Here is a 16135-nt window from a genome sequence, read left to right as displayed (position 1 = left end):
CCTCTCTTAATCTGCCCTCCCTCTAATTGTCCCTTCCCTCCATCCCCTCTTATTTTCCTGTTGATTGAAATGTATTTCTGTAGTCAACTGTGAATGAGAATTCTTGCCTCATTTGACTAGTTTAAATTAGAATGAGGTAAAGTTTGAACTGCTTCCTCTACTTCTACCTTGTTTGTATAGATTTTTTTCTATTATTTTCTTTAATTATTTCCCTTAATCTTCCTTTCCCTCCCCTCCTGTAGTATTTTTCTTCCCCCTGCCTTTCTATTATTTTGGGGTCATTAATATATACCACTCACAGGCCTTCCATAGACTTCCTCTATGCAAATGATGATAGGACTCAGAAGGGACACATGTATCACTTCCCCACATTAGCATTATCTGTTTGTTTGTTTTTTTATAATTGTTCATTTGTTCCTTTTACCTTTTATGTTTCTCTTATGTTTATGTTTCTCTTAACTCCTGTGTTTGAGCTTCTGAGTTTCTCTGAAGCTCTGGTTTTTTCATGAGGAATGCTTTGAAGTTCTCATTTCATTAGAGATTTTTTTCTGCTATATGATTATACTTTGTTTTGCATATCTCTTGCTTTAGAATGTGATATTCCAAACTATCTGCTCCTTCATAGTGGTAAATGATAAATGGTGTGTGACTTGGATTGTGGCCCTTCAGTATTTGAATTTTTTCTGACTGCTTGCAATATTTTTAATTTGACCTGGAACTTCTGGATTGTTATTATCATGCTCTTGGGAGTTTTCATTCTGGGGAATATTTCAGGAGTCTCTCTATTTCTATTTTATCCTCTGCTTCTGATGGGCAGATTTTTAAAGATTTCTTGAAATATGATATGTAAGCTCATTTTCTGGTCATGGTTTTCAGGTACTCTAGTTAGCGATTCTTAATTTTTTTCTCCTCCATCTATGTACCAAGTCAGTTATTTTTGCTATGAAATACATTGCATTTTCTCTATTTTTTCAGCCTTTCGACTTTGCTTTAATGTTTCTTATTATTTCATGAATTTCTTAATATTTCATGAATTTATTTCACTGCTTTCTACTTGGCTCATTCTAATTTTTAGGGAGTTGGTTGCATAAGCAAGGTTTTGTACCTCTCATTCCAAACTGTTAATTTGATTTTCAGTTCTTTTTTCCATGGCTCACATTTCTATTCCAGTTTTTTCTTCTAGCACTCATTTATAAACCCATTTTTTTAAAACTCTTACTTCATCTCTTGAAGGAATTCTAATGGAATTTGTATCCAAGCCTTATTTTCTTTTCTGGATTTGCATTTTTATGGTAATATATTTTTCTTTGTCTAATTTATTCTTTCAGACTACTTTCTAACTAAGTGATGATCTGCGCTTGTCCTTGCTGCTGCTTTCTTAGGGTTATTGAACATTGTGTTGCTCTAGGTTCAGCTCAGGCTGGAGACTTGTGGTGTCTGATGATTTTCCTGATCTGAGCTATGCAAATTTCTGACATGAGTTTGGATCTGAACAGTAGAAGACCACTTTTAGACTCTGTTGTTATCAGTCATCTGGGTAGTTATGTTGGTTTAGAGTGCCAGAACTGTAGGCTTTTCTTTGATCTAGGACTCCTATCTTGGTTGTAGGTTTCAGATTGGTATAGATGCTATACTTTCTCCACTTACACAGCTCGTGTTTGTTTCTGAACTTCTTTCTTACTCAATATGGAGGCTCTTTACCTAGAATGTCACTCCCACTTGGGTACTTGTCCCTGCTTCTGTATGATTCCATGTGGTTTTGGAACCTTATCTTGATTTTGGATGCAACCTGAACTCCAACTTTGTCCCCAATATCCATAGACCTCTCTGATTTTCAGTGCTGATGTGACCCGGGAAAATGTCTTATTATGATTTTTTTCCTTGTATTTCTCCAAGATTCGACTTGGTGCATTTTGAAGGAGATTTGTTGTTAATGTTGGGGAATTTTTTTGGAGGGTGGGGGATAATGGAGTCTTTTTTTTGAGTGGCATTCATTGTATTTTCCATCTTGCCTCCATCCAATCTTATTTAATCTTTATAACTCCTGCCACCTACCACTTAACTCTCACACAGTAGACTTAATAAATGCTTCTGGAATTGATTGGATTTGATACTCATCTAATGCTTAGGATGCAGGCAGTCACACCTCTTTGGTACTGTTATTTCAAGTTTTTCATTATTCAGTGAAGAATCAATAGAGATGAAGAGTTTATCACTTTTAAGGCTCTTTTTTTAGGGGGGAAGTGAAAGATTATGATTTGATTGATAATGAGGCATCATGGGATAATGCAGGAAACTGTGGGCCAAAGGCCAGATCCAGCCTGACATCTATTTTATATAGCCCTTGGGAAAATAATGGTTTTTACATTTTTTTAAAATAGAGTTTTATTGAATATTTAAAAATGGGGAAAAACATTCATAGCTTTAACCTGTACAGAAATAAGCTACAAGCTAAATTTAGCTCTCAAGCCATAGAAATCTAGGTTTGAATTCCATCACTTACACTCTGGTACCATGAGTGAGTCGTTTGACCCTTCTCAACCTTAGTTTCCTCATTCGTAAAATGGGGATAATAACATCTGTATTATGTAAGTCACAAAGCTGTGAAATAAAATGAGATAAAGTACTCAAATTTTAAAACCCTATAAAAATGAGTCATTTTTATTTCTGATCCATTACTGCTTGTACAGAACTAAAAAATGACCAGTGGATTTAAGCAAAATAATTTTTGGGGGTGACATTTTTTAATGATTACTTTTAAGATTTTGAAACTATCTCCGAAAAATTATAAAATCTTGTCACTTAAGATATCTTAAAACACTAGAAGAAATAAACAACACAAATGAGATACAAAAAAAACCCACCTGGTAAAATAGTTAAATATTGGAAAGCAATGAAAATTCAAACAATGAAAACTCTATGCTAGACTTCTTTATGTGGAGTCTAGTGATTTTTGGATGTTTGTTTTGACTTTCAGAGATCTGTAAGATTCCGGTCATTTCTGTTTAACAAGTATTTATTACCATATACTAGGTGAAAGGGAAACAGAAAGGAAAACAATCTAAAAGATGTTGCTTGCTCAGTTTAGTTAGAATTTCTCAGACTAAATGTCAAAATCAAGGATTAAGGAGCTGGAAAGGGGAAAATATTTGTGAGATGGAAACAAGGTGAGAGGTGTCAGTTATGTGGTTAATATTTAGGTATGAGTGATTTCATCAGCTCTGCTATGTCTGTCCTAGGAAATTGACTGAGACCCAGAGAGGCTGGAGGTGATCGCAGGATCATACAGGTAGTTTCATAGGTTGGATGTGAACCTAGGCATTCCTAATTCTGAGCTCAGTAGATCTTTTTTCAAATCAATAGCTAAAATCAGGGGGTTAATTATATTGGTAGTAGAAGCAGCAGTGACATTTATTAATACTTTAAAGCACTTTACAAGTATATCTTATGTGCAATAAAATAGGGAAATAGTTGTTACTATTATCCCCATTTCATAGATGAGGAAACTTAGGCAAACTGAGGCTAAGAGGCTCAATTTTGGCCAATGTGCCAAGGTTGCATAGCTACTAACTGATGAAGAATTTGAATTCAGGTCTTCCTAACTCCATGTCCAGTGCTTTATCCATTATGCCACGTAGCTACCTATAAAATGTATACAGATATATTCACATATGACATTCATATGGATATTTTTCATCTTATACATTTACATAACATGGCAGAGTAGCTAGAGAGCTACTTTCGAAGTCAGGAAGGCATAGGTTTGAGACCTATCTCTGACATATGCTAGCTGTGTGACCTTGAGCAAGTCATTTTTTTAGGTTCATCTCTAGGACTGTAGGTTACAGAGAAAGTTCTAACATGCCTTAATAAGAGAGAATTTCCTTATCTGGCACTTTCCTATACCAGTGAGATCACAGATACAATGCCTAGGCTATCTGAATTTAATGCTAGTGCCCGTTGCATGTATGTATCCTCCACATACCCAAAAAATGTTAAATAAATTTATAAATTTGAAAGGTGAAAAATGACTATTGAGTACATTTGAGTAGGGAACAAGAAAGAAAGCTTTACATGAAAAATGGTGGAGAATTCTAAATTTAGTCAGATAACGAAGGGCATGTGGAGGAGACTGCTACTTTATACCAACACAAGAGAAATAGATTGCTGTGGACCCTTGTGGAGAAGATTTAGCATTTCAAATTTACTTAGAACCATTGAAATAGACAAATATATGTGCATTGAGCAGCACAGGAGGGGAAAAAATAAGTCTGCAAGATTAGTAAGTAAACAGCATTGAAACAACATCTTTTAGGCAGCAACCATACATACACCCAGTGGTTCATATTGGCATAGATTCAAAGATTAGATTAAGGTCAGACCCTGCCCCCATGAAGCTGACAGTTGAGCAGGGAACCATGACATATACATAAATAATCCTAACAAAACTAATGTGTGAAATTCTGCCTTCCAAAGGTCTCTTATTGGTGCAGTTCATGTTCTCTAGCTTTGTTGTTCAGTGTTTCCTTAGGGCTCTTATCTATTGTCTTTTTGTATTTATTTATTTTTTGTCATTTCCTGACATTGGTACATGCAACTGCAATGTTTCTGGTTTCTCTCTTGTCTGTTAATATTTGGTATGGATCCAATTCAGTGTGTGGCAAGTAAACTGAAGGAATATTGCTCTGGAAGCAAAAACTTCAAAATGTCATCCCCACAATGGCTTAGATATCCATTGTAGTATCCATGTTGCCTTTGACTGCTGCCATATTGAAGTTTCTGCCTCAGTGGATTTTTGTGGTAAAGTGGGTTTGATATAATTTAAGATGCGATCTTTCATGCATTAGGCAAATCACTGGGAGTTGACCATCTGATGAGGAAGAAGTATATCCTGGGGATACTGAAAGGATTTAAGTTGTTGTAGGGGTAGAAGTCCTTCCCCCTTCCCTGGGTCTCAACAGGCATCAGTCAAAGGACAATATTGGTAAGAAAGGAAGTACCTCTGAGTATCAGTAGGAATGATCTCTACATTTTTCACTCTAGGAAAAAGTTCTGCTCATCTCAACCTATTACAATTCTAATGTATAGAATGATTTTATTGAAAAAATGGGCAAATTCTGCAATTTTTATACGTTCAAGCACTCAGGTCAGGAAGGCACCCTACAGTAAATGTTGTTTTATAGCCCTTAAAGAACACATGCTGTGCGGTGAGCAAAGAGAGTAGCAAATATATTTACTTTCTTTCAATCGGCAATAGTTTTAGTTTCTGAAATTAATCCCAGCGTGTCAAAAGTCCAATTCTATTTTCCCTCAGAATGTATTCTTTGTTCCTTTAAAACTTGGTTAAGGAAATTGACTTTTTAAAAAACCTGTTTAAACTGTTACATAACTGAGATGTGTTATTGCAGTTAAACTTTTTCCAATTATATCTTCCAAAAGTATCTGGAAAGGAGGTACTAGGAACATATGCATAACGGTCTGTTAAGGAGAGAACCCCTGCTGACAAGCAAGTAAAAGGAAAACAATCAGAAAATTCACCTCTTGGGCATCTCCATGGCTTCCCCAAATCAAAGGTGCTCTTCCTGCTCAGTAAACATTTAGGGCATTTTAATGATAATTGTGCTTTCTACTCTTGGATCATTCTTTTGGAGTTTTGTATATGTAAAACTGCCAGGAAAACATAGATACCGAAGTGATTTTCACAGGAAAAAGAATGAGATGCATTTCTGGAGGTGATTTCAGCAGCTGCCAGCCTTAAAAGCCAGAAGGCTTTTACTAAACACATGGCATATGATGATACCTTCATGGCAGGTAGAACTATCAACGAGGGGGTAACAGGAAAAGCAAAAGTCTTGACAGTTTCTTATCATGCTTAGCAGATGAGAAAAAAGGCATCAGAACTGTCTATTCCAGCACAAAGTGCAGTCAGGAAACTGTATTTATCAAATTCTCACGGTATACTAAGTATCATTTTCAAGTCTTTAGCAATCACAAAAGAGACAATATGAATGGTTCTTTGAAGGACTTTGCAATCTAATGGGGAACATGGGAAAGTAGCCATAGTTCCACTATTTGGTAGTCTCAGCTTTTGGAGCCTGACCATGCACCAGGAAACAGCAAAAAAGAAATGCTAGTCATTTAAAAAAAAAAAAAGACATCATAGAGTTCACATGCCAGATCTCATATACTGTTCATACATTAGCCACCACTCAGAGCTTATTTATTTATTCTTATTTTATGCACATTTTTAGTGAACTTAATTTTCTCATCACTAAGCTTCCAGAAAATTAGAAAGGGAGAGATAGGGGCTGCTATGATGATGTCAATTCCAGAACAGATTAATAAGTGTATGGTTTATGAGGCAATATGAAGGTCAACAGTAATCAGTAAAAACCACTATGAGTGCATTGAGAAAGAGCTGTGACGGATTAAGCTCATTAACAATTTTGAAGGGTTATTCAACCCTTCAGAAGGTCAGAAAAATGTTATAGATACAGTACACTTAAATTTTAGTGATTCATTTAGTGAAATTTCAGTTAGAGGAGGGGGGCACATGATAGCTATCTTCACATACTTGAAAGGTTCTTATGGGGAAGAGAACTTAGATTCATTCTTCATGGTGCCAAAAGGAAGAATTAGAAGTTATGGGCTGTTGTTGCAAAGAGGTAAATCGAGGCTTAATTATTAAAAAAAAAAAAAAAACAACCTCTTAACTTGTAAGCTACTTTGGAACAGGGAAAGTTTCCCCCCAAAGGAATTCTTCTGGGACTTCCAGGTATATTATAGAGGGGATTCCTTTTTCAAGCATGAGATGTACTGATTGTCTACTAAAGTTCCAGTCATTTCTGAAATTTGAAGATTCTCTGAATTAGTTCAGAACTGGTCAAACTAATGGATGAAAAAGTGTTTCTATTTCCGTGATAGCATGGAAGCCTCTGGTACCTCTCTCTTTACCATTTATATTACTGACTTGGATGGGGATAGAAATGACATGTTTATTTAGCTTACTGATGACCTGAAGTAGATTGAGATGGAAGATGCATTGAAAAACACAATATCCAAAAAAATATAGGCAGACTAGAACAATAGTTTAAAAGGATAATTATAACATTTGATACTTAGGTGAAAAAAAAATCAGTTACATTAGTGCACATCGTATACGTAAAAAAAAAAAAGTTTGGAGTTTTGTACATTGCAATTCCAATATGAATCAACAGTGTCATGGTAGGGCAAAAAATGCTCAATCTGACTTTAGATGGCTTTTATAGAATTAAAGTACTCAGAACAAGAATGGTTATCAGCCACACTATATTTTGATCTCATAAAATCATGTCTGTATTCCAGTCTGGGTGCCCTGTTTTAGGAGCAGCATTGACAGTCCCAGAGGTAGCCATCATGGATAGTGAAGCAATTCAAAGTTATGCCATGTGAAATTGTATCAGTAGAATTGGGGGTCTTGAATTTTGTAAAATGAAAACCTAATGTGGTACATGGTATGGTCACTATGTTGAACTCTTTTGAAGGATTATTGTGTGAAAGAGGGCATCAGATTATTTTACTTTGCCCCACAATCAGTTGGTAAAATTTATGGGCATATAGATTTCAACTTAACATAATTTTAGAAATTAGAGCTATATAAAAATGGAATGAGCTGCTTTTAGGGTTAGGGTTAGGGTTAGTGAATTTTACATTATGTTCAAACAGGGGCTATAGGACCATTTGAGGCTATTATAGAAAGAATTCATATAGTAGATAAGAGGTGGACTGTGACCTTTAGTGTCCCTTCAAGTGTGAAATTCTGAAACTTTAAGATTCCATAGCTATGTGACAGACACACTGATAGTAGTGAATTAGTAGTAATGAGTGGGGGAGTACTAACCTGGGCAGTCTAGAAAGGGAATCAATCTTATGAAGAGAGTGAGGGTGTTTTAGAGTTGGAGGTGGACTCATGGCATTGAAGTGCCCCTTATTGTCACAATTAGAGGAACATTCAAAACTAGAGGAACAAAACAATTTTTTTTCCTAATTTAAATTAAGTGGGAATTTTAGGTTGGCAGTATGAAATGTTTCAAGAATGTGTCCCTTTTTCAAGGAAGAATAAGTGGGTTGTAGAAAATTGCCATTATGCACAAATAAGCAAGAATGATTCATGACCGTTAGTTGGATATAATTGTGGCTATTGAATAAAATGTCTAGACCCTTGTACATCCCTGCAGTCTTTGTATGTGTTTTTTCCTAGTATTTAGCCAGAAAAAAATGATTTATGGTTTTGACCACAAACATTTTTATTGAGAATAAGTGCAAATAAACATTGATTTATAACCTTCCTGTCCCTTAGTGCTTTCATCAGTAGAATGAAGGGATTGGACGAGATCAGTGCTTCCTAAAAGAATTTAGCTGTTGCTAACTTTTTGTCTTGAAATATTCTGATAGAACCCATAAATGCTGATTAATCTGTTATGTCTTGAGGTATAGTATAATGATCCATCCCTGTGCCTACCTCCTTTTCCCCAACACAGATAAAAGGGGAACTAGAAAAGTCTGGAGTAATTTGTCTTGATTATAACAAAAAAATCAGCCATTAAGTTTGTAACTTCCCACTTACTGTTTAGAAGGAAAATGTCACTAATGTCAACATTTTCTCATAGAATTCTCTCACCACTTTCTATCCTAATTCGTTATTGTAACATTATGAATATCAAATTATTGTTTAAATTATCCATTGCAGTTTCATGGCAGTATGATTTAATTAAATTCAAAAAATATTTGTTCAGCATCTACCTACTATGTGGAAAGTCCTAGACTGGAATATTTCTGAGTTCCTTTCAACTCTTATGATTCTGTGACATGTATTTTGCAAATGACTAAAACTTGATTGCCACCTTACAAAGATCACAAAGATACATTGTTTTCCTTTGTTTCTCCTAAGAGGGTTCGTCTAGCATTCTAGTCTATTTCCTCTTTAAAAGGTAAAGTAGAAATTCACTGACATTGAAAATGCCAGGTTTTCACTGGTGCCCTTCACCCCTCCCTTAGTGGAGGGTAATAATATATTCAAAACCTTGTTAAAATGTCTTTTCATTTGAGTTGTGGTTGTGGGTGGCAGTACCTGGTCCTTTTATTAGCTTTCATTCACCTCTGACAAATATTGATTTAGCACGACTGATTTATCTTTCCCGACAATCCATAATGGGGCCTTGGCACTAAAATTTAGAAACTATTGTAATTAAATCTTCTAAAAGGCAAATGTTTTATTTTCTTCTTTAAATGAAAGTCTAATACATTATAAGTATTTAATAAGTCTGCCTGGAGCAGCTAGCTGAAAGACTTGAGCTGTTTTTGTGGAAGAATTTTTTTATGTTTAACTAGGTACAGGTAATAAAAGATCCAAACGACAAAAAAATATTACAGACAATGACAACCTATGAGACCATAATGTTTGTTTGTTTGTTTTCATTATAATTCATATCGAAAAACATTACTATTCCTTTTATCTCCATACCTTTGCAGAAACCATTCTTCCATGCCTGGAATATGTTCTCCTTTCATCTATATCTCTTAGAATCATACTTTTCTATCAAGTCACCTCTTCTCTAAAGTCTTTTCTCATGCCCTCTGGCTACTAGTATCTCCTCAAAATTATCTTGTATTTATTAAAAACAAAAAAAACAAAAAAAAACTTGTTCTCCAGTAGAATGTAAATATGCTCCTTGAGGACATGGACTGTTTCATTTCCCTTTCTGTCTCCCTAATGCCTCGTATGTAAAGTAAAAAATTTGAACTAGCCAATCACTTAGGTCCCACTCAACTCTAGGATTCCGTTCTCTTCTATGAGGTCACTGGTTTTACTATGACATGGTAGATAGGGGGAAACTGAAGTAATGCATAAGCCATTTCTATTCAATTTCATTCATTACCATCTATACTGATTACTAGTTAGTAACTTAGTTGTGTGTTGGGAGCACTGTTACAGTGCTGTTCCCAACACACTATTTAGCTATAATCTGAAATAAAGAAGCCTGTGATGGATGCCATCATGAAAAACCATGGAGCCTTTCCCCTTACTTTCATGCAATAACAAAAATTCTCAACGCAATAGATTCTTATGCATCCCGTTTTTAAAAAAGTAATAGATAATTAGATTCCACAGTTTGCCATTCCATTGATGACAATGACCCCAACAAGAAGGTTAAATAACTTGATGCAGATCTTAAGGTAAGTTAAGGGTGCCACCAATGACCCCTGAGGATTTTTAAAGATTTGAACAAATTACCATGCTGTTGTTTGTTGATGCTTAGCATATATATGTTTAGAGTTTACATTTATAATCAACTTTTTAAAGTTTATGTAGCACACATAATTTTATTGTGCTACATGGTGCTCAGGCAGAAATCATAAATAATTCAAAAGTCAAAGTAATTAATGTTACTTTTACAGAGCCAAAACAAATGTTTCATTTTCTTTTCATTAGGTCTCCAGTATCTGTAATCCATAATCCAGTCTTAATTTTCCATAATGAGTATCAGAGTTTTCCCTAACACTATTTTATTATAAACAATGGGAGAGATCATTAAGGTTATAAATTCTCTAATGCAGGATGAACATCTACACTTTGAATGCCTTCCATGACAGGGAACTCTCTATCTTTTGAAGGAACATTGACCATTGTAGCCAGCTCTTTGGAATTTCAAAGCTCTTTGTATTGACTTGAAAGCTACCCCCATGTTACTTGTATTCGTGGGTTCTACATCTGTTATGTGGAGCTAAACAAAGCACCTCTCTTCCCTCTTCTCCATAATAACCATTCTGATATTTGAAGATAACTCTCATGAAGTACTTTATCTACTCTTAAGCATTATGATAATATTCAATGGCAAAGGCAAAAGTCTTGTATCCTACTCTCTAACACTTCTTTTTTCATGCTATGCCTCCTCTTCTCCAGGTATGGATTCTTTTTGAAGTGGTTGCTTTCTTTTTTTTGATGCCCCTCTCCCCTCAAATAGGATAGCCTTGAGTTTTTGAGTAATTGAGAAAGAGGGGAAGGACTTCTGAATTCCTAGCAGTTGAATTCATTGGAGTAAAGGGATGGGAGATGGGTTTTGACTCCTCATCTTCTGCTGCTGTCCAGTCAACTAAAGTATACTTGCCTTTAAAATTAGTATTTGGCATAATCGTGTTCTGGAGTATTTGTTAAGCTATCCACTGTTTAGAAGACACTGTGCTATGTTTAGGGGTACAAAATGGATCAGACACAACTGGCTTTCAATTTAGAGTTTAATAGGGGGGAAGATATCTACATACACCAAAAAAACAAACAAAATTATACAAAAGAATGTGATATCTGGGAAAAATATTATGATGAATTTGAGGAGGGAGAGGTCATTTTTACCTGATGAAGAAGAAGGGAAGGTGGGGAATGCCTCATAAAGGAGCTGACAAAATAGTTATGAACTGAAGGAAGTGATATATGGAAACAGAGTTTGAGGGGTTTTTTTGAGTGGAGGGAATAGTGGGGAGTATGTGGGAGGATTCCACAGATGGGACAGGATAAAATAGAAGATAAAATGAAAATATTGGGAATTAAAAAGTCAGCTTTCAGATTGTCTGGAATGTAGGGTATGGGAAAGGGTTCAGTATGAGTCTGGAGGCTCTTTACAAATTTCATCTCATCTGATCCTCACAACCGCCTTGGGAGATAGGTGTTGGTATTATTTCCACTTTGCAGTTGAGAAAAATGAGCCAAACAGATTATATGACTTGCCCAGGGTCACATAGCTAATAATGTCTGAGGTTGATTTTTTTTTTACATTTAATTTTTATTTTATTTTTTCATAATTACATGTAAACAAAGTTACATGTAAACATAATAGCATGTAAACAAATTACATGTAAACATGTAAACAAAAATTTTTAACATTCTTTAAAATTTTTTTGAATTCTGAATTCCCTCCCTCTTTGACAAGACAAGCAATTTGATACACATTATACCTGTGCAGTCATGCAAAACACTTCCATCTTAGTCATATTGCAAAAGTATGTTCTAACCAAAAAATCCAAGAATAATAAGGCTTAAAAAGTATGTTTCAGTCTTCTTCAGACTGTATCAGTTCTTTCTCTAGAAGTAGGTATTATTTCCCAACATAAATCCTTCAAAATTGTTTTGGTTTATTGAATTGCTAAAAATAAGTAAATTCTTTACAGTTGAACATCATACGATATTGCTGATAACATGTACAACATTCTCCCAATTTCGCTTATTTCACTTTGCGTGATTTTATGTAAGTCTTCCCAAGTTTTTCTAAAAACACATTGCTTGTGATTTCTTAGACCACAGTATTATTCCTTCACAATAATATACCACACCTTCTTTAGCCATTCCCAACTGATGGGCATCTCCTCAATTTCTAATTCTTTGCCACCACAAAAAGAGCTGCTATAAATATTTTTTGCACATAAAGGTCTTTTTGCTTTTTAAAAATTTCATTGGAATACAGGCCTAGTGGTGATATTACTGTATTAAAGGGTATGCACATTTATATAGCCCCTTGAGTATAGTTTCACATTGTTCTCCAGAACTTTTGGATGAGTTCACCTGAAGCTGGATTTGAACTCAATTCTTTCTGACTCCAGGCCCAGCACTCTATCTACTATACTGCTGGCTGCCTAGTTCCAGTTTCTAGTGTAGCTTGGAAACCCTATTAGTCCTTCTCAAAATTTTCTTCCTTATTTTATTTTACTTGAAATTATTTTCATTAGGTAAAGCCTTTCTTATCACAATTCCAACCAAAGTTCTTAAAAATCTTAACTAGGAGCTTTATCACATGGGTACAAAAGAGTTTTATTCAATTTCTCCACTCTTTAGTATTTTCCTAAGGGCAAGGAATTGGAAAGGAAGGCACCCAATACCTAAAGTTAATCAGCAAACTTAATTATTAAGGACTTTTTATGTAGCATCCCAGAAGGTGGAGAGGAGGCATGGAGGCCAGCTAGTAAAAATACCCAGAATCCAGAGATCAAATGGAGTGCAGGTAACAGGAAGGAGTCTAGTGTCAGTGGATTGCAGAATAGAAGAATGGAATAACATATAAAATAATAATAATGATAATTAATATTTATATGGTGCCTACTATGTACCAGGTACTTTACAAATTTGATCTTCACAACAACCCTGGGAAGCAGGTGCTATTATTATCCCACTTTTATAGTACTGAGACAAACAGAGGTTAAGTGACTTGCCCAAGGTCACAAATCTTCTAAATTTGTCAGAGGTGGCAATCAAACTCAGGACTTCCTGACTCCAGACCCAAGATTCTGTGCTCTGTGTGTGCTTCCTAGCCACTCAGTGCAAACTTCATGGACTTCACAATTCTCTCATTTTCCATCAACCAGACCCAGTTTGTTTTCTTGTCTGTGAGGACAGATAAGCAGAGGTCACCTTAGCAGGTTTCCAGGCCTGCCCATTGGCAATTAAGGGGACAGGCTTTCTAATTTCCTGATACTTAGGAAATAATTTCCACTGTGAATGAATTTATTTGTGGTGCAGTGAAGTAAGTGAAATAGCATGAAGTTTTTATTTCTTTAGCTCAGTTCTGAAATTAAGCTCAGCAGGCTCAAAGAACCATTTCTTCTAACAGAAAAAAAAATTATGTGTGAGTGTGTGTAATATATATATGTGCATGTGTGTGTATATATATATTATACATACATATGTATGTATATATACATGTACACACATATATGTATATATCATTATTACCTTAAAAGCATAGTTTAAGAAATTAACTTGTTCAACCTAGCATGTAAATTAGTTATGGGTTATTCCATTGCAACCTTTCTTGTTATTTTTTTTTTTTAACGTATTTCTGAAACCTAGTAGAAGGTGTTTACCAGTAAGTTTCTCCTTTCAGCTGAGGGAAAGAACTTAGGAAGACTTGATCATAGAAACTGCTGGAAACCGGTGTATGGTTTTTGTTGTTTTTGAAAGAAAAAATGAGAGGAAACACATAATTAGACAGAATAAAATACCTTCCTTCTCACTAAATAAAACAAAAGTTAGAAAAACAGTTCACTACAGACATATGGGAAAGCTGAATGTGAGAGCCAGAGTACTTTGATGAAAATGGTTAGATGAATTTGGGAGTTTGGGAGATCTGAGTGTTTTTTTTTCCTCATCCCTATTCTTTTCATTATTCTCGTAATTTCACTGAGCTTTCATTTCTGTGAATGTTTGGGCTCCTTGGTGCTTTATAAAATCAAACAATAGCATGAAGTTTTTGTATCTGCTTGATTTTTTTTCCGCAAGCCAGAGATTGATTCTTAACCTTTTTCTGTTATGGCCTCCTCATGCTATTTACCCTATAACTCCAAGAAGCTATACCACGTGCATTGGTCATACCCTGGTAAAACCATCATGGCAGATGGACTCAATCAGGTTGAGGGCAACCTACAGGCCTCAGACCTATCAGTGAGTGAAGGAGATATCTGCCCCAAGCATGTGAAGGCTTCCCCCAGTGAGGTGGGTAGATAAGAGTTTGTGCCAATGATCATGAAGACAGCTAAAGTAGATGCTGTGGAGCACTAAGAGCTTGGTCAGAAATAGAAGATGCCAAGGTCATCCTCTGCATTCTGGGCCATCATCAGTCCTTCTGACTTTTATCTTGCCCTTGGACTTAGATGACTCTGGAAGAGGCTGGAGATTGTGAGCAACTGTGCCTCACTTCAATCCACTTCATGTGCAAGTCGAGAGATCACTTGAGATGTCAGTGGTCCTCTTTGAAAAGGAAGAATGAACAACAGCATATATGTATACATATGAACATATATGTAACTATGCATAGAAAGAATACATATGCATACACCTATGAACACATATATATGTGTTTATGTATAATGGCTTTATAAGTAGGAGATAATTGTGAAAACATTTATTTCAACATTTGGGCTATGGATATATTAAGAAAGAGCAATAAGAACATTTTCAGGGTGTCAACATGGTGAGGGTCAACATTTCTTTTCTAGAGCGTTCCTGTAGCTCCCCCTTCCTCACTCATCCCTAACTCCCTGTCCTCTCGGGTATTAGAGGACCAGAAACTGTTGCCCATACTGTAGTATTCACTGGGGGCCAGGCAGTGCTCATCATGAACCACAGTACCCAAGAACAGATGATTTTCTGTGTCTTCTGTTTTTTACTCCATTCGCCCCAGGCACAGATTCCTCTGTTGGAGATTTCTATTACTCTCCTAGTTGAGATGAGGCATAATGGTAAGAGGAATAGATTTAAAATCTAGAGGATCTAGGTCTGATTTCTATCTCCATCATTCTGGTCTTCCTGTTGCTGTCTCATTGCCAGAAAGGATCTCTAAAGCTTAACCTTGGCTTTCAGTTTAAACAGATGGTATAAGTGAACATTTCACAAGCACTCAATGTTTTTTCCTGAAGAGCCCATCATGATACTTGAAATTGAAAGTGGTCCTTGCATTTGCAGTGATGCTGGATCTTATTGAAGCCACAGTTGTTAAGAGGTAGTTGTATACTTCTTAGGAAAGAATCTCAGACCAAGTATTTTGAAACATTCTGATACACACCATCACTGGGTGTTTATCCCATTAAGTAGAATTAAGAGAACTTCCAAAACAGACTTTTGACAAGCAACATCTTTGTTTCTAAATGTTCAGTGTTAAAACATAGCTTAGCAAAACAGTTTGTCAGAGTTAAAATTCAGTCTGTGTCACTTTTGGAAACCTAAACATTGATTCTTTGTCATATGTTTTTGAAATAAAATCATATGCTCTGGAAAATCACCAAAGGTAATAAAAGTGCCAGGACTAAGTGAAAAAAAAAACAAAACATAATTTGATTGTCCATTTTTTTAACCTCATAAGACAACTTTGAACCAAGTGCTCCTTGTAACATCATAGAAAACTACCAGTGGAAATAAGATGATGTCTTTGGAGTAATGGGAAAAAGTCAAAGATTCTTCTGTTGTCCATGGTGTGTGGCAGCAGAAAGAGTCTGGCCCATGAGAGAAAGGAACGATTTCTAAATTCTGATATTCGTAAACGATCAGAATGACAGGTGCTATCATGCAGATATCCAGAGGATAAAGACCCAGAGGCCCATGATCACAAGCCAACAG

The 16135-nt window shown here is 35.6% G+C and overlaps 1 protein-coding gene across 13 annotated transcripts in view; it reads left to right on the top strand.

The window, feature by feature from the left end:
- The window catches only part of PRKD1 (protein kinase D1), a 435004-nt gene that overhangs the window by 168898 nt on the left and 249971 nt on the right, over positions 1 to 16135 (top strand). For 5 of the 13 annotated variants that reach the window (XM_072622721.1, XM_072622719.1, XM_072622720.1 and 2 more), the window contains exon 1: positions 9286 to 10215. The exons of 4 other annotated variants lie outside the window; for them this stretch is intronic. Coding sequence is in view for 1 of the 9 variants with exons in the window: in XM_072622715.1 (XP_072478816.1) it covers positions 10166 to 10215 (50 nt within the window). In the remaining 8 variants the exon portion in view is untranslated. Of the gene's footprint in view, positions 1 to 9284; positions 10216 to 16135 lie in introns of those variants that run through there. 4 more of the 13 variants (XM_072622718.1, XM_072622725.1, XM_072622715.1 and 1 more) reach the window with 2 other exon arrangements.

Source organism: Notamacropus eugenii, chromosome 7 (assembly GCF_028372415.1).
Source record: "Notamacropus eugenii isolate mMacEug1 chromosome 7, mMacEug1.pri_v2, whole genome shotgun sequence".
Classification (NCBI taxonomy): Eukaryota; Metazoa; Chordata; class Mammalia; order Diprotodontia; family Macropodidae; genus Notamacropus; species Notamacropus eugenii.
Note: the sequence above shows the minus strand (reverse complement) of the source record. Positions and strands in the feature narration are given on the sequence as shown.